Source organism: Pseudophryne corroboree, chromosome 5 (assembly GCF_028390025.1).
Source record: "Pseudophryne corroboree isolate aPseCor3 chromosome 5, aPseCor3.hap2, whole genome shotgun sequence".
NCBI lineage: Eukaryota > Metazoa > Chordata > Amphibia > Anura > Myobatrachidae > Pseudophryne > Pseudophryne corroboree.
Window position 1 is genome coordinate 697,211,837 of NC_086448.1, and position 19,401 is coordinate 697,231,237.

The following is a 19,401-nucleotide window of genomic DNA, read 5'->3' on the forward strand; positions in this document are numbered from 1 at the left end:
TGCTATGGTGAGAATCTATACATTTTAGTATAGAGTTCTGTAATGATACAGGTTGAGTATCCCTTATCCAAAACGCTTGGGACCAGAGGTATTTTGGATATGGGATTTTTCCGTATTTTGGAATAATTGCATATCATAATGAGATAACATGGTGATGGGACCCAAGTCTAAGCACAGAATACATTTATGTTACATATACACCTTATACACACAGCCTGAAGGTCATTTTAGCCAATATTTTTTGTAACTTTGTGCATTAAACAAAGTGTGTCTACATTCACACAATTCATTTATGTTTCATATACACCTTATACACACAGCCTGAAGGTCATTTAATACAATATTTTTTATAACTTTTAGTATTAAACAAAGTTTGTGTACATTGAGCAATCAGAAACAAAGGTTTCACTATCTCACTCTCACTCAAAAAAGTCTGTATTTCGGAATATTCCGTATTTCGGAATATTTGGATATGGGATACTCAACCTGTGTGTATATATATATATATATACTGTATGCAGAGTCAGTGTAGCACAGATATTTAAAGAAATTTATAAATACGAGCATTTTTTTCCATTTGATTACTTGTAGCAAGCCTCTGACATCAATTGTTTAAACATGCTTGAGTGATATTCCTGGTAGTTCTCATTTCTTAGCAGCTGCTAGGCTACAGCAAGCATGATAGAAAAAATAATAATCAAAATACAGTAAGGTTGATGCATAATTAATATGGAAGAATGTTATTAAGAATATCTTTGCATTTGTGAATGCTACATAGCTATTTATGTGCCTTATATTGGGTAGTTTGTAAGTACACATAAAAATTGTTTTATAAATATCCATACCCCACAACTGATGATGTCATTTGCAGTTTATTGTTCTTACATATTGTGCCACCTTCTGAAAGAAAAGAAGCATACATTTAAATGGCACCTGTGAACTTGAGATCTGACCTGCATGCATGAGTTACTGTACATTTAAATCCGCAATCCCGCATTTATTTTTACTATAATTTGCAAGTTAAGGACCTTTTAAGAATGCTTTTTGACTGTTCTTGTAGTAATAATTATCTCTTTTTCAAAATCTCTCCGGTGGGCAGACAAAAATGGCTGCCAGACACAGTCAGTCTATGTAGCCGACATCATGTCAGTTGATGACAAGGGAGACTGTAACAGTGCAGACAGAGCATAGAGGAATGTTTGAAAACCTCTTTGCTCATTACTGTACATCGTGTGTCATGTGACTGTGGTTACCAATGTACTCCAGAAACAAAGACCATTAATAGGAGTCTCAGGGGGAAATGGCCAATTATTAAACACTAAAAAGTCTTCTTATAGAATGCCCAGTTATTTTTTCTTGGTATTGCTGCTTTAAAGGGATAGTAGTCAGATCCCTCACATCCCTCTCCGTATGCCATTTACTACATTAGAACTTGGCAGCTAACCACTAGTTTTTAGTTTTATTGCAACAGTGTCACAGGAATATTAAACTCCTAACACTTCAGAGAAGTTACTTCATAATGCAGCAAAAAAAAAATAAAAAAAAAATAGAGAGTACAATATTATCAGCTGGGGAATTTCTTTCTATAAATTTCAACGTACATCTCCATTAAATCCATTTAAGAATGTTTTCTTTTTGTAGTATACTAAATGTCTATTTTGCTCTTTCATTTAATGATTAGCTCATGAGGCCGCTCAATGCTTTGGATGAACTATATCGGTTGGTGGATTCATTTATTCACTCCAAACGTACAGCAGCATGTGCCTACACAGCTTGCGGTGCCTCAGGGGTGGGACTGCTGTCAGTGACTTCTGAACTGTGTAACCGGCTCGGAGCATGCCATGTTATAATGTGCAATAGTGGAGTGCATCGGTAAGTAAAGTTATTCTATTTTTTCTTCAGTTACACCACAAATATGTATAGACCAGGCATTCCCATCCATGGTCCTCAAGGCACACTAACAGTCCAGGTTTTTAGTAATATCCATGCTCGAGCACAGGTGACTTAAAAATAAGTTATTTTGATTTAACCAGCTGTGCTAAAGCCTGGATATCACTAAAAGCTGCACTGTTACTGTGCTTTGAGAACCGAGGTTGGGAATGCCTGGTTTGGACTGTGAGCTATGACAAGCAGTGCCCTCTTCCCTCACTTATACCATCATATTCTACCAATGGTTGCACAATGGTTGGAAATGCTACTTTACAGCGCTGGGGTTTAAGGTTTGTCTCTAACCAGGGCCCTCCATATATGTGTGGAGTTTACGTGTTTTCTCAGTTTTTTCCAGATGTTCCAGTTCCCACCCATACTACAAATACACTCTCTACTTGCATATTATTTCCTTTCATGTTAAAGACAAATGGAACTGGGGTAAGCTGACTTTAAAGTCCCACCCTTTAGTTGCTGTCACTCAGATACATGAGTGGGTGGGGTTCATGATATAATTAAGCCTTGCAGTTTTCAAGATAAACGTTGCCAACATACTGTAATCAGAAGAGAAGAAATAGGGGAGTGAGCATTAAATGTGCTCTTTCTACCCCAATTCTGGCATCAACATACTCAAGTATACCCTCGTTTGGTAGAAGGAAGATTCCGCTGATAAGTTATTCTTTATTGAGTGTGATCACCAGAGAACATCCCTGCCCTGCACAAATTATTATGAAGTCATGGGATGGGGTTATCTCTCCCGGTTTCGGCATGAATGGTCGACCATATCATTAGGTCGACCACTATTGGTCGACATTGGTATGGTCGACATGGGCAAAAGGTCAACACATGAAAATGGTCGACACATGAAAAGGTCAACATGATTTTTGTAAAACTTTTTTTGGTGTCGTTTTTTGCGTAAAGTGACGGGGAACCCCAATTAGTGCACCGCGTCCCCTCGCATGGCTTGCTTTGCTCGCAATGCTTCGGGCAAGGTGCCTCGCTGCGCTCAGCACAGATTACCGTTCCCAACCGTAGTCCACGTGGATCGTAAAGTATGGAAAAGTTCCACAAAATAATTTTTTTTTTAAAAACGCATGTCGACCTTTTCATGTGTCGCCCATTTTCATGTGTCGTCCATGTGTCCATGTCAACCAATAGTGGTCAACCTAAGGACTGTCGACCATAACGTGGTCGACCATCCAAATGGGTACCATCTCTCCCATCCTGGCTTCAATAAACTCAAGGGCACACTCAATTGAGAGAGGAGAGTTCCTTCTTTCAAATTATGAAGACTCTTAGGGATATACAGAAGCGGAGATGTTGGCCATAGCATTTCATTAAAACACATAAAAATAATTATCATTTTCAAGTGCAGATTTTGTTATGAAACCTTTGTGTAGAATCTGTCTTTTTGCTGTTTTGGAAAAGCGGTTTAATGTTGAAGCGGGAATTACAAAGTATTTCTTGGTGGTTGATAAGAAAAAAGAATACACACATTTACTGTTACTCATGTTCTTGCATTTTCACTAACAAAAACATTTTTTCTGGCCATTTTGAATAGATTGCCTTTGCTGTGCAAGGAGAAATATACATGCTAATGGTATTTTCTTAAAATTCAAAGGTTTTGGGAAAGAAAGAGGTAAAGTCTATGTGGGTACTGTATATATAATTACTGATATTGAATAAATGAAGGAGTTACAGTGGCAAATGTAATGGTCAGCCAGCTAGTGCAATTTTAATGTTTACATTAGATAAGAAAAAAGGAAAAATGACAAAGACAAAATAATAGTAATAACATTGTTTAGATCAGAGATTTTCAACCTTTTACAACTCGTGGCACACTGAACAAGATTTAAATATTGCCAAGGCACACTCAAATATAATGGTGATGCATGGTGCAGCTGCGTGTCCTGGGATGTCATGTCGCAGCTTCTCCATAGGTAACACCTGAGCCACATCTGAGAACGCCAGAAGAGCCCAACACTGCCCGGGCCCAAAATCAGAACTGACTCTGCAACCACTAAACCCACCAGTATTGATTGTTCCAGGGCCTCAGTAGCGGCAAAACACTGACGGGCCTGGCTCTACTTCTATGGCAGCACACCTGGAGACTGCTCTGGGCACACTAGTGAGCCACGGCACAGTTGTTGAAAAACACTGGTTTAGATGAAACAATAGCTTTGAGCAGCACTCTGCTTAAATCATGGTTGCCTACCCTCCCTCATTCTGCAGGAGACTCCCTGAAATAGTAGCAATCTCCCTGACTCCCTGAATAGCCCATCAATCTCCCTGATTGCACCTTACTCCCATTATATAGCTGCTACATTCTCTGGGGGGAAAAAATTAAATCAGAGATATATACTGCACATTCAAAAAAGAGATGAGCGCCTGAAATTTTTCGGGTTTTGTGTTTTGGTTTTGGGTTCGGTTCCGCGGCCGTGTTTTGGGTTCGAACGCGTTTTGGCAAAACCTCACCGAATTTTTTTTGTCGGATTCGGGTGTGTTTTGGATTCGGGTGTTTTTTTCCAAAAACACTAAAAAACAGCTTAAATCATAGAATTTGGGGGTCATTTTGATCCCAAAGTATTATTAACCTCAAAAACCATAATTTACACTCATTTTCAGTCTATTCTGAATACCTCAAACCTCACAATATTATTTTTAGTCCTAAAATTTGCACCGAGGTCGCTGTGTGAGTAAGATAAGCGACCCTAGTGGCCGACACAAACACCGGGCCCATCTAGGAGTGGCACTGCAGTGTCACGCAGGATGTCCCTTCCAAAAAACCCTCCCCAAACAGCACATGACGCAAAGAAAAAAAGAGGCGCAATGAGGTAGCTGTGTGAGTAAGATTAGCGACCCTAGTGGCCGACACAAACACCGGGCCCATCTAGGAGTGGCACTGCAGTGTCACGCAGGATGGCCCTTCCAAAAAACCCTCCCCAAACAGCACATGACGCAAAGAAAAAAAGAGGCGCAATGAGGTAGCTGTGTGAGTAAGATTAGCGACCCTAGTGGCCGACACAAACACCGGGCCCATCTAGGAGTGGCACTGCAGTGTCACGCAGGATGGCCCTTCAAAAAAACCCTCCCCAAACAGCACATGACGCAAAGAAAAAAAGAGGCGCAATGAGGTAGCTGACTGTGTGAGTAAGATTAGCGACCCTAGTGGCCGACACAAACACCGGGCCCATCTAGGAGTGGCACTGCAGTGTCACGCAGGATGTCCCTTCCAAAAAACCCTCCCCAAACAGCACATGACGCAAAGAAAAAAAGAGGCGCAATGAGGTAGCTGACTGTGTGAGTAAGATTAGCGACCCTAGTGGCCGACACAAACACCGGGCCCATCTAGGAGTGGCACTGCAGTGTCACGCAGGATGTCCCTTCCAAAAAACCCTCCCCAAACAGCACATGACACAAAGAAAAAAAGAGGCGCAATGAGGTAGCTGACTGTGTGAGTAAGATTAGCGACCCTAGTGGCCGACACAAACACCGGGCCCATCTAGGAGTGGCACTGCAGTGTCACGCAGGATGTCCCTTCCAAAAAACCCTCCCCAATCAGCACATGATGCAAAGAAAAAGAAAATAAAAAAGAGGTGCAAGATGGAATTGTCCTTGGGCCCTCCCACCCACCCTTATGTTGTATAAACAAAACAGGACATGCACACTTTAACCAACCCATCATTTCAGTGACAGGGTCTGCCACACGACTGTGACTGATATGACGGGTTGGTTTGGACCCCCCCCAAAAAAGAAGCAATTAATCTCTCCTTGCACAAACTGGCTCTACAGAGGCAAGATGTCCACCTCATCTTCACCCTCCGATATATCACCGTGTACATCCCCCTCCTCACAGATTATCAATTCGTCCCCACTGGAATCCACCATCTCAGCTCCCTGTGTACTTTGTGGAGGCAATTGCTGCTGGTCAATGTCTCCGCGGAGGAATTGATTATAATTCATTTTAATGAACATCATCTTCTCCACATTTTCTGGATGTAACCTCGTACGCCGATTGCTGACAAGGTGAGCGGCGGCACTAAACACTCTTTCGGAGTACACACTTGTGGGAGGGCAACTTAGGTAGAATAAAGCCAGTTTGTGCAAGGGCCTCCAAATTGCCTCTTTTTCCTGCCAGTATAAGTACGGACTGTGTGACGTGCCTACTTGGATGCGGTCACTCATATAATCCTCCACCATTCTATCAATGTTGAGAGAATCATATGCAGTGACAGTAGACGACATGTCCGTAATCGTTGTCAGGTCCTTCAGTCCGGACCAGATGTCAGCATCAGCAGTCGCTCCAGACTGCCCTGCATCACCGCCAGCGGGTGGGCTCGGAATTCTGAGCCTTTTCCTCGCACCCCCAGTTGCGGGAGAATGTGAAGGAGGAGATGTTGACAGGTCGCGTTCCGCTTGACTTGACAATTTTGTCACCAGCAGGTCTTTCAACCCCAGCAGACCTGTGTCTGCCGGAAAGAGAGATCCAAGGTAGGCTTTAAATCTAGGATCGAGCACGGTGGCCAAAATGTAGTGCTCTGATTTCAACAGATTGACCACCCGTGAATCCTTGTTAAGCGAATTAAGGGCTGCATCCACAAGTCCCACATGCCTAGCGGAATCGCTCCCTTTTAGCTCCTTCTTCAATGCCTCCAGCTTCTTCTGCAAAAGCCTGATGAGGGGAATGACCTGACTCAGGCTGGCAGTGTCTGAACTGACTTCACGTGTGGCAAGTTCAAAGGGCATCAGAACCTTGCACAACGTTGAAATCATTCTCCACTGCACTTGAGACAGGTGCATTCCACCTACTATATCGTGCTCAATTGTATAGGCTTGAATGGCCTTTTGCTGCTCCTCCAACCTCTGAAGCATATAGAGGGTTGAATTCCACCTCGTTACCACTTCTTGCTTCAGATGATGGCAGGGCAGGTTCAGTAGTTTTTGGTGGTGCTCCAGTCTTCTGTACGTGGTGCCTGTACGCCGAAAGTGTCCCGCAATTTTTCTGGCCACCGACAGCATCTCTTGCACGCCCCTGTCGTTTTTTAAAAAATTCTGCACCACCAAATTCAAGGTATGTGCAAAACATGGGACGTGCTGGAATTTGCCCATATTTAATGCACACACAATATTGCTGGCGTTGTCCGATGCCACAAATCCACAGGAGAGTCCAATTGGGGTAAGCCATTCCGCGATGATCTTCCTCAGTTGCCGTAAGAGGTTTTCAGCTGTGTGCGTATTCTGGAAAGCGGTGATACAAAGCGTAGCCTGCCTAGGAAAGAGTTGGCGTTTGCGAGATGCTGCTACTGGTGCCGCCGCTGCTGTTCTTGCGGCGGGAGTCCATACATCTACCCAGTGGGCTGTCACAGTCATATAGTCCTGACCCTGCCCTGCTCCACTTGTCCACATGTCCGTGGTTAAGTGGACATTGGGTACAACTGCATTTTTTAGGACACTGGTGAGTCTTTTTCTGACGTCCGTGTACATTCTCGGTATCGCCTGCCTAGAGAAGTGGAACCTAGATGGTATTTGGTAACGGGGGCACACTGCCTCAATAAATTGTCTAGTTCCCTGTGAACTAACGGCGGATACCGGACGCACGTCTAACACCAACATAGTTGTCAAGGACTCAGTTATCCGCTTTGCAGTAGGATGACTGCTGTGATATTTCATCTTCCTCGCAAAGGACTGTTGAACAGTCAATTGCTTACTGGAAGTAGTACAAGTGGGCTTACGACTTCCCCTCTGGGATGACCATCGACTCCCAGCGGCAACAACAGCAGCGCCAGCAGCAGTAGGCGTTACACGCAAGGATGCATCGGAGGAATCCCAGGCAGGAGAGGACTCGTCAGAATTGCCAGTGACATGGCCTGCAGGACTATTGGCATTCCTGGGGAAGGAGGAAATTGACACTGAGGGAGTTGGTGGGGTGGTTTGCGTGAGCTTGGTTACAAGAGGAAGGGATTTACTGGTCAGTGGACTGCTTCCGCTGTCACCCAAAGTTTTTGAACTTGTCACTGACTTATTATGAATGCGCTGCAGGTGACGTATAAGGGAGGATGTTCCGAGGTGGTTAACGTCCTTACCCCTACTTATTACAGCTTGACAAAGGGAACACACGGCTTGACACCTGTTGTCCGCATTTCTGGTGAAATACCTCCACACCGAAGAGCTGATTTTTTTGGTATTTTCACCTGGCATGTCAACGGCCATATTCCTCCCACGGACAACAGGTGTCTCCCCGGGTGCCTGACTTAAACAAACCACCTCACCATCAGAATCCTCCTGGTCAATTTCCTCCCCAGCGCCAGCAACACCCATATCCTCCTCATCCTGGTGTACTTCAACACTGACATCTTCAATCTGACTATCAGGAACTGGACTGCGGGTGCTCCTTCCAGCACTTGCAGGGGGCGTGCAAATGGTGGAAGGCGCATGCTCTTCACGTCCAGTGTTGGGAAGGTCAGGCATCGCAACCGACACAATTGGACTCTCCTTGTGGATTTGGGATTTCAAAGAACGCACAGTTCTTTGCGGTGCTTTTGCCAGCTTGAGTCTTTTCAGTTTTCTAGCGAGAGGCTGAGTGCTTCCATCCTCATGTGAAGCTGAACCACTAGCCATGAACATAGGCCAGGGCCTCAGCCGTTCCTTGCCACTCCGTGTGGTAAATGGCATATTGGCAAGTTTACGCTTCTCCTCCGACAATTTTATTTTAGGTTTTGGAGTCCTTTTTTTACTGATATTTGGTGTTTTGGTTTTGACATGCTCTGTACTATGCCATTGGGCATCGGCCTTGGCAGACGACGTTGCTGGCATTTCATCGTCTCGGCCATGACTAGTGGCAGCAGCTTCAGCACGAGGTGGAAGTGGATCTTGATCTTTCCCTAATTTTGGAACCTCAACATTTTTGTTCTCCATATTTTAATAGGCACAACTAAAAGGCACCTCAGGTAAACAATGGAGATGGATGGATTGGATACTAGTATACAATTATGGACGGGCTGCCGAGTGCCGACACAGAGGTAGCCACAGCCGTGAACTACCGCACTGTACTGTGTCTGCTGCTAATATATAGACTGGTTGATAAAGAGATAGTATACTCGTAACTAGTATGTATGTATAAAGAAAGAAAAAAAAACCACGGTTAGGTGGTATATACAATTATGGACGGGCTGCCGAGTGCCGACACAGAGGTAGCCACAGCCGTGAACTACCGCACTGTACTGTGTCTGCTGCTAATATATAGACTGGTTGATAAAGAGATAGTATACTCGTAACTAGTATGTATGTATAAAGAAAGAAAAAAAAACCACGGTTAGGTGGTATATACAATTATGGACGGGCTGCCGAGTGCCGACACAGAGGTAGCCACAGCCGTGAACTACCGCACTGTACTGTGTCTGCTGCTAATATATAGACTGGTTGATAAAGAGATAGTATACTCGTAACTAGTATGTATGTATAAAGAAAGAAAAAAAAAACACGGTTAGGTGGTATATACAATTATGGACGGGCTGCCGAGTGCCGACACAGAGGTAGCCACAGCCGTGAACTACCGCACTGTACTGTGTCTGCTGCTAATATATAGACTGGTTGATAAAGAGATAGTATACTCGTAACTAGTATGTATGTATAAAGAAAGAAAAAAAAACCACGGTTAGGTGGTATATACAATTATGGACGGGCTGCCGAGTGCCGACACAGAGGTAGCCACAGCCGTGAACTACCGCACTGTACTGTGTCTGCTGCTAATATATAGACTGGTTGATAAAGAGATAGTATACTCGTAACTAGTATGTATGTATAAAGAAAGAAAAAAAAACCACGGTTAGGTGGTATATACAATTATGGACGGGCTGCCGAGTGCCGACACAGAGGTAGCCACAGCCGTGAACTACCGCACTGTACTGTGTCTGCTGCTAATATATAGACTGGTTGATAAAGAGATAGTATACTCGTAACTAGTATGTATGTATAAAGAATGAAAAAAAAACCACGGTTAGGTGGTATATACAATTATGGACGGGCTGCCGAGTGCCGACACAGAGGTAGCCACAGCCGTGAACTACCGCACTGTACTGTGTCTGCTGCTAATATAGACTGGTTGATAAAGAGATAGTATACACGTAACTAGTATGTATGTATAAAGAATGAAAAAAAAACCACGGTTAGGTGGTATATACAATTATGGACGGGCTGCCGAGTGCCGACACAGAGGTAGCCACAGCCGTGAACTACCGCACTGTACTGTGTCTGCTGCTAATATATAGACTGGTTGATAAAGAGATAGTATACTCGTAACTAGTATGTATGTATCAAGAAAGAAAAAAAAACCACGGTTAGGTGGTATATACAATTATGGACGGGCTGCCGAGTGCCGACACAGAGGTAGCCACAGCCGTGAACTACCGCACTGTACTGTGTCTGCTGCTAATATATAGACTGGTTGATAAAGAGATAGTATACTCGTAACTAGTATGTATGTATAAAGAAAGAAAAAAAAACCACGGTTAGGTGGTATATACAATTATGGACGGGCTGCCGAGTGCCGACACAGAGGTAGCCACAGCCGTGAACTACCGCACTGTACTGTGTCTGCTGCTAATATATAGACTGGTTGATAAAGAGATAGTATACTCGTAACTAGTATGTATGTATAAAGAATGAAAAAAAAACCACGGTTAGGTGGTATATACAATTATGGACGGGCTGCCGAGTGCCGACACAGAGGTAGCCACAGCCGTGAACTACCGCACTGTACTGTGTCTGCTGCTAATATATAGACTGGTTGATAAAGAGATAGTATACTCGTAACTAGTATGTATGTATAAAGAAAGAAAAAAAAACCACGGTTAGGTGGTATATACAATTATGGACGGGCTGCCGAGTGCCGACACAGAGGTAGCCACAGCCGTGAACTACCGCACTGTACTGTGTCTGCTGCTAATATATAGACTGGTTGATAAAGAGATAGTATACTCGTAACTAGTATGTATGTATAAAGAATGAAAAAAAAACCACGGTTAGGTGGTATATACAATTATGGACGGGCTGCCGAGTGCCGACACAGAGGTAGCCACAGCCGTGAACTACCGCACTGTACTGTGTCTGCTGCTAATATATAGACTGGTTGATAAAGAGATAGTATACTCGTAACTAGTATGTATGTATAAAGAAAGAAAAAAAAACCACGGTTAGGTGGTATATACAATTATGGACGGGCTGCCGAGTGCCGACACAGAGGTAGCCACAGCCGTGAACTACCGCACTGTACTGTGTCTGCTGCTAATATATAGACTGGTTGATAAAGAGATAGTATACTCGTAACTAGTATGTATGTATAAAGAAAGAAAAAAAAACCACGGTTAGGTGGTATATACAATTATGGACGGGCTGCCGAGTGCCGACACAGAGGTAGCCACAGCCGTGAACTACCGCACTGTACTGTGTCTGCTGCTAATATAGACTGGTTGATAAAGAGATAGTATACTACTAATATTATATACTGGTGGTCAGGTCACTGGTCACTAGTCACACTGGCAGTGGCACTCCTGCAGCAAAAGTGTGCACTGTTTAATTTTAATATAATATTATGTACTCCTGGCTCCTGCTATAACCTATAACTGGCACTGCAGTAGTGCTCCCCAGTCTCCCCCACAATTATAAGCTGTGTGAGCTGAGCAGTCAGACAGATATATAATATATATAGATGATGCAGCACACTGGCCTGAGCCTGAGCAGTGCACACAGATATGGTATGTGACTGACTGAGTCACTGTGTGTATCGCTTTTTTCAGGCAGAGAACGGATATATTAAATAAACTGCACTGTGTGTCTGGTGGTCACTCACTATATAATATATTATGTACTCCTGGCTCCTGCTATAACCTATAACTGGCACTGCAGTAGTGCTCCCCAGTCTCCCCCACAATTATAAGCTGTGTGAGCTGAGCAGTCAGACAGATATATATAATATTATATATAGATAATAGATGATGCAGCACACTGGCCTGAGCCTGAGCAGTGCACACAGATATGGTATGTGACTGAGTCACTGTGTGCTGTGTATCGCTTTTTTCAGGCAGAGAACGGATTATATTATGTACTCCTGGCTCCTGCTATAACCTATAACTGGCACTGCAGTAGTGCTCCCCAGTCTCCCCCACAATTATAAGCTGTGTGAGCTGAGCAGTCAGACAGATATATATAATATTATATATAGATAATAGATGATGCAGCACACTGGCCTGAGCCTGAGCAGTGCACACAGATATGGTATGTGACTGAGTCACTGTGTGCTGTGTATCGCTTTTTTCAGGCAGAGAACGGATTATAAATAAAAGTGGTGGTCACTGGTCACTATCAGCAAAACTCTGCACTGTACACTACTGAGTACTCCTAATGCTCCCCAAAATTAGTAAATCAAGTGTCTCTCTAATCTATTCTAATTCTAAACGGAGAGGACGCCAGCCACGTCCTCTCCCTATCAATCTCAATGCACGTGTGAAAATGGCGGCGACGCGCGGCTCCTTATATAGAATCCGAGTCTCGCGATAGAATCCGAGCCTCGCGAGAATCCGACAGCGTCATGATGACGTTCGGGCGCGCTCGGGTTAACCGAGCAAGGCGGGAAGATCCGAGTCGCTCGGACCCGTGAAAAAAAACATGAAGTTCTGGCGGGTTCGGATTCAGAGAAACCGAACCCGCTCATCTCTAATTCAAATGGGATAACTCAAACGGGATCACCAGTGCAATGTCCCTGCATTGGTTATAAGGCACAATGATCCCTATAGCTACATGCATTTTAAATAAGGTTTCTTGTGGCCACTTACAGTATATAGAAGCTCTTGTAAAACACGGGCAATTCAGCAGCAGCAAATTTGTTAGAAGTTCGGCAAAACCATGTTCACTGCAGGGGGGGGGGGGCAGATGTAACATGTGCAGAGAGAGTTAGATTTGATTTGGGCGGGGTTTATTCAAACTGACATCTAAATTGCAGTATCAGTTTCTTTTCTTCAACAGGTAGATCTTACTAAATTTGGGGCGCATTTTCAGAAGTAGAAGTAGCATTTTCACATGTCCGCGCTGACGTGTTACTTTCACAATCTCCCTGAAATGCTTTTTCAAAAGTAGGCAAGTATGGCTTAAATACTTCTATTTACACCTGCATTTTATACAAGTAGAACAGCATTCCCTGAGCTTGGCTGCAGTCATAATACACAAGCAGTGAACTTGTGCACATTAAATGAACTTTACTTGCCTTCAGTGCTCATCATAATGCTAAAATGCAATAATTAAAGTCTGTTTGAAACTGTAGTAATTTTCTAAAATGAGATTGCTATTTAAACTGGATTAAAACTGTTTGAAAGTGTTCTTGTTTCTTCTCATTAACTATAATGATGTTCAGCCTTTGGATTACTAGTGACAGCAAGCTTGCCAATTAACATAAGGGTTTACCATCTGACAGATACAGTAAAGACACAGCATGAGGATACTTTCATAGATGGTGTTAACCATCACATTCATGTTTTCAGATACTAAGGGCTAATAACAGTATTTACTGTACGAAAGGTCGTTTTGACCTTCTAAACTGAAACCGCAGTTGATCCCCTGCAATTTCTAAACCCCAATTCTGCTGTTTGCAAGCCTACAGAAATCCCTAATTCTGTGCAGACTTACATAGCATAAAAATGAGAAAGAGAACAGAATTTTTTTTTAAAAGACTGCGTAGGGATCCAAAGAAGTTACATAATCAGCCCTGAATCAGCTTGGGGTCCCCCTGAAATAATGGGGGTCATTCCGAGTTGTTCGCTCGCTAGCTGATTTTAGCAGCATTGCACACGCTAGGCTGCCGCCCTCTGGGAGTGAATCTTAGCATAGCAGAATTGCGAATAGACAATTCTTAGCAGTTTCTGAGTAGCTCGAGACTTACTCCTACACTGCGATCAGCTCAGCCCATTTCGTTCCTGGTTTGATGTCACAAACACGCCCTACGTTCGGCCAGCCACTCCCCCGTTTCTCCAGACACTCCCGCGTTTTTCCCTGACACGCCTGCGTTTTTTAGTCAACGCCGGGAAAACGCTGAGTTACCAACCAGAAACGCCCCTTTCCTGTCAATCATTTACCGAACACCAGTGCGACTGAAAAGCGTCGAAGAAGCCACAGCAAAACAGCTAAGTTTTTAGTAAAATAACTAAGCGCATGCGCTCTGCGTACCTTGCGCATGCGCAGTAAGCGACTAATCGCAGTATAGCGAAAATCGGCAACGAGCGAACAACTCGGAATGACCCCCAATGTCAACTAGCTGTAGACTGCTTAGCCTAGGGCTGGAATTCCTAGGGAAGTGGGGACCGCCCCACAAATGGACCACCCCTCCATAGGGTATGGAAGTAATTCATTATTTCATTACTATTATTATTACTAATATTGTTCTTTAGGGATGTAGTTATATGACCAGCAGTCAGGAGACCGCCGGTCACAATACCAACCCCTACATCCTGCACGCTCAAAATCCCGACAGTCGGCATGCCAACTAGCAGGTGCTATTCCCACTTGTGGGTGTCCACGACACCCATAGAGTGATAATAGAACCTGTGGCGAGCACAGCTCGCCACCAAGCCAGCAAGGGGCATTCTGTGGCCAGGTTCCCTGCATTGGGAAACTGACCGCCGGGATCCTGTCTGCCGGTAACATAACCCCAACCCGTTCTTTAAGGGTGGACTACTGGTCCTTGAAAGTTTGCCAGGGCATGATGATACTTGGAGAACTATAAGTGCCAGCACCACAGGTCATTAAGGGTCTGATGACACCGGCAATCCACCTGACAGAACAGACACACCGAATTTTGTAATCAGTTAACAAATAAAGAAACCTCCACACCCCTCAGTCTCTAGTACTTACAAATCATTTGATCAGTTCCTATTCTATCTATGTACTGTAGCATCCATGGTCTTTGGGGGGAAAAAAGCAACCAACAAACTTCTCTCCATGTGGGTACCTGGCACTGATGAGAACAGTCTCTTGGTGACAGTCCATAAGAATAAATGGGGCCACATTGTTTGGTCAGAGATGGGATGGGAGATGGGATTTTAGGTGGCAATAGTTCCCTCTGGAGGTTGGATAGGCTGTAGTGAAGAGGTGAAGATTGCCACAACCCCAACAACCAGCATATGGATAGCATAGTTCCCTCTGGAGGTTGGATAGGCTGTAGTGAAGAGGTGAAGATTGACACAACCCCTACAACCAGCATATGGATTGGATAGCATATTGTGCTGCTCAGATACACTGGTGGTTTCTTTGGAGGGTGCCAGGAATGGTCACAATGCTAAAAGTGCTGATATCTTGCTAAAGTAGAAGAACTCCCACTAAAGTCCCCTCAAATTGGGACGGTACCATCAAACTAGGGATAGTTCTTAGTAATAAGAGGGTGCAGGCAAATGTGTTGCAGGAGAGGGGTGGAACTAAGAAAAGTTTTCAAAAGTGAGCAGTGGCCAAATATATTCATTTATTAATAGCTTCTTATGGCGCAGCATATTCCATTGTGAGTTACCCTTGGAAGCAACGGTAATAGAACAAAACTAGGTAATAAGGCCTTGTTCACAAGCTTACAACCTATAGAGTGTTTTTACTGGAAGACATGCCTAATGGGAACTACAGTATCACAGTGTAAGGAGATATGGAAAACTGCTAAGAGGTTTATCTTTTCCTTTAATAATTTTACACTGCTAAGCACATTAACATTGTATTGAGACCCCTTCAAATGAGTCAATGTCACAATATGGCCCTCAGGCCGAAAACGGATGTGCACTCTGATTTATGTTAAAAAGTCATTGATGTAGTGAGTTACATCCTAGGGTAACCAAGCTTGCCCAATTTCTTCCTTCACTGTACCCATACTCTCCAACATTTTACACACAAAAATCGGTACAAACTCGAAAAGGGAGCATGGCCACTGGTAAAGTGGGCATGGTCACGTCCCTTTTCCAATACTTTCAATGGAAGTTTGGAGAACCAAAAATCGAAAAAGGTACTGTACCTGCCAAAAAGGTACAGTTGGAGGGTATGCTGTACCTTAATCTTCGTCACCACAAGGATCTGCTTCCTCTTTGTTTTCATTATATAAGCACGAATTCACTTTCTGTGGGCACATGGAAAATGTCTTCCTGAATGCACAGTGCCACCTATGTGCACCACTTACGAATTACAGACAGTAGATAAAGTACTTAAATGCACTGCTACATGTAAACACACAAATTAACAAACTGCAATAAGAAAGATATTGTGGACAAAATCTAATAATTCTCAGACCAATAAGACTCAATCCAATAATAACAACGCTGGCCTAATATTCTTCAGAGCATAGTCACTGTTGCATCTGGCAATGAATGGGTGTTTGGATGGGAGAGGGTTAAAGTGTGGCTAGGCACTTTAGAACCAACAAACATACCCTAAGTTTGCAGTCATGTCCCACACTGCAACATCTCCATGCCCCTGCAGTTTGGCCACATATATCCCACGTTCTGCCATGATTCAATTTACATCAAATTGAGAGATAAAGATAATATATGTATAATGCTGTATTATGGATTGGTCTCACATGTTTTATAAATTAAAAACTAGTATGCTTATGTGACCTGAAGGACAAAAAAATACCATATGCTAGTGATGGTTGGTTTTGCCATCGATGACAGACAGTGATGTCCACCACTCCTCCTACACACACACACACACACACACACACACACACACACACACACACACACACACACTTTGTGGAGGGGGATGGAGGTTAGCCTGGCACTCGGCCACAGAGCTAAGCCCTGTCCCCTTCAGTGATTGGCCCACTGTCTGCCATTTTGCTCTGCAGGGATGATCCATCCATGGATGCAGGGCCGTCTTTTCGTATGGGCTCAATGGGCTCTTGCCCAAGGGCCCCATGAGTATAAGGGCCCTAGGCTGATAGCTGAGGGTCCCCTCTTTCCAGGGGTACCAGATTTTTGAAAATCGGTCCTGGGGAACCAGAGATATTCGACTTGAAAGCAGTGGTCCCCATCCAAGCCTGTTAATTGCTATTCTCAGCCAGATAACTCGGATTCTGTCTGACTTAGAGTTTTTCTGATGGTATATTCCAAAAGCTGGGACTCTCGCCTTTTGGTGGACACTGGCAGATCATCTCTACTATGCCCAGAACCATTGATATCAGCCTTCAAGCAGCTGGTCCCTACTCCAGCTCCACATGCCTAATATGCAGTTTTATATTTTCGTTGGTGAATTGCTCTGGTTCCCAGTACCTCCAGAAAGGTGAGACTCTCTAGTTTTTTTTAATCAAATTCAAAGATAAGAAATCTATTTTCACGAACTTGAGATATCTGCAGTAAAGTAAGCTGCCCTCCCACCGGAAAATTATGAATATTAAGCCCACTACACTATACACACTCCCCTACGAATTAAACACCCCCTACCACCCTGGAAGTCATGTACCAGGGCCCCTTCATTCAGCCCAATGGCCCCTTCTACAGTTTAGCCCCATCTGTGCAGTAAAGGGGTAATTAGCAGAAATTACTGCTCCAGGTCCTACATGTGAGCGGAAGATAGATCACCCCCTACCGCCGCTGATAGCACCCCAAATCCCTACCTCTGGAGGATGGATAGGGGGTCCAGTGCATTGCTGTGCCCAGGGGCCTACACTGCTGTTAAGACGGCCCTGCATGGATGCATACCACTTTTGGTTCCTGCCAATGGTTTCATGCCATCAATGTTAATCACCAATGGCACCCACTGATGTCCATCCCTGCCACATGCTTTGCATGCTTATAAAATTTCTCTATTTACGCAGGACAGTCTAGATTTGAGGGTACTGGCCAAGCTCCCTTATTATTAGAACGTTGACCCAGTTCAGGTTCATTTGGGAGGTATTTCCCATGTTGCATGCCCTTTAAATGTTGTGCTTATCAGCTTGGCAATGAGGTGATAATCCTGAGGGGGAGTGGGGAGGCTTAGCACTTTGAAAGGGCTAGACCAGTGGCTCCAAACTTTTTTGAATCATGATGCCCTAGAGTATCAGAATGTTTTTCACGTCACCCCTGGGCCAAAAGTTTCTTATTGAGATATTTAGAAAAAAATATTAACTTAAGTAAATTGTGTTTATGTCATCCTTAGGTTCAATTGTGTGGTAAGAGACAAGATTTGCTTCTGTTTGTCCACATATTTTATGATTGACAGCCACCAGCACTGGTTATGCCTGTTACATTGACCATAAATAATTTTAATTGGTGCTGAACCACCAACCCGAGGCAGCCCTGCAAGTGTCCTGAGGCACCCCAAGGTGCCGTGGCACACAGTTTGAGACGCACTGATCTAGACACATCTTTGGGGTGACCAAATCCCCACTGGTATTTGTATACACCCCCTTTTGGTGGTGTTGTGTCTTCATATTTTCCAGCACTTTGGGAGGTGTGTGCTTCCCAAGTAAAAATGTATACTGTACAGTATATTCTAGTTCTGCTACATTAGGCTGATCAAAGGCGTAATTAGGGGGAAAACAGTATGAAGAGTGAAATATTTTGGATTATGAAAGGATGCAGTCCTGGAAGACTAAGGGGTCTATTTATTAACATTATTTTAGTATCACTTGAATGTATTAAAAGGCATTTGGAGCAGTTTTCATTATATACTTATAATGGGAAGTGTGATGTGGCCAAATTTACAAAAAAAAAAAAATGTGAAAAAATACCGCAGTGTGCCCTGTGATAATATCGCCAGCTCAGGCTGGCGAGTTCACAGGGCAGCACTGTGATGTGCACCCTTTTGCCCAGCTTTCTCTGCCCCTGGCAGAGAGAGCAGAGCAGGTACCCGGCAGAGTGATCAGCTCTGTGTGTCCGATGGACACACAAGCTGATCTCAGTGTAAAAAAAAAAAGTTAAAAAAACAAAAATCATACTCACCTATCCAGGGAGCCGGTGTCCACTGCTCCATTGTGCGCTGCCAGGCGTCAGGTCCCCCATATGCTGTGCTGTGACCCTGGTGCAGTAAAGTGACGCTGCAAAGCGGCAGCACACTTTACAGCAACGGGGGTCACAGCGCAGGAGACAGACCCGGTGCCCGGCAGCCTCCTGAAGCAGCGTGGACCGGCTCCCTGGACAGGTGAGTATATTATGCTGCTGGAGGGTGTCCGTGGCGCGCGGGGGTAGTCACGACGGGGAAGGGGTCGACCGGGCAGCGGCTGTAGCGGCGATGTCGGCGGGGATGGCGCATGCGCAGCAGGACATTGGGTATTTTTTACGAAAAATACCCTGATGATGCTGCGAAGAGGCATTACAGGGACAGAGCTTGACTGCAAGCTCTGTCCCTGAACGCGATAATTGATACATCCCTGTGATGTAATCAATTATCACAGTGCGCGTTGGAGCGATTTTATTAGAGATGAGCGGGTTCGGTTTCTTTGAATCCGAACCCGCACGAACTTCACTTTTTTTTTCA

The 19,401-nt window shown here is 44.2% G+C and overlaps 1 protein-coding gene across 3 annotated transcripts in view; it reads left to right on the forward strand.

Moving 5' to 3' along the window:
* The window catches only part of PREX2 (phosphatidylinositol-3,4,5-trisphosphate dependent Rac exchange factor 2), an 867,640-nt gene that overhangs the window by 561,958 nt on the left and 286,281 nt on the right, over positions 1 to 19,401 (forward strand). For all 3 annotated transcript variants that reach the window (XM_063923872.1, XM_063923873.1, XM_063923874.1), the window contains one exon: positions 1,682 to 1,872. In XM_063923872.1, the coding sequence (XP_063779942.1) occupies positions 1,682 to 1,872 (191 nt within the window). The remainder of the gene's footprint in view (positions 1 to 1,681; positions 1,873 to 19,401) is intronic.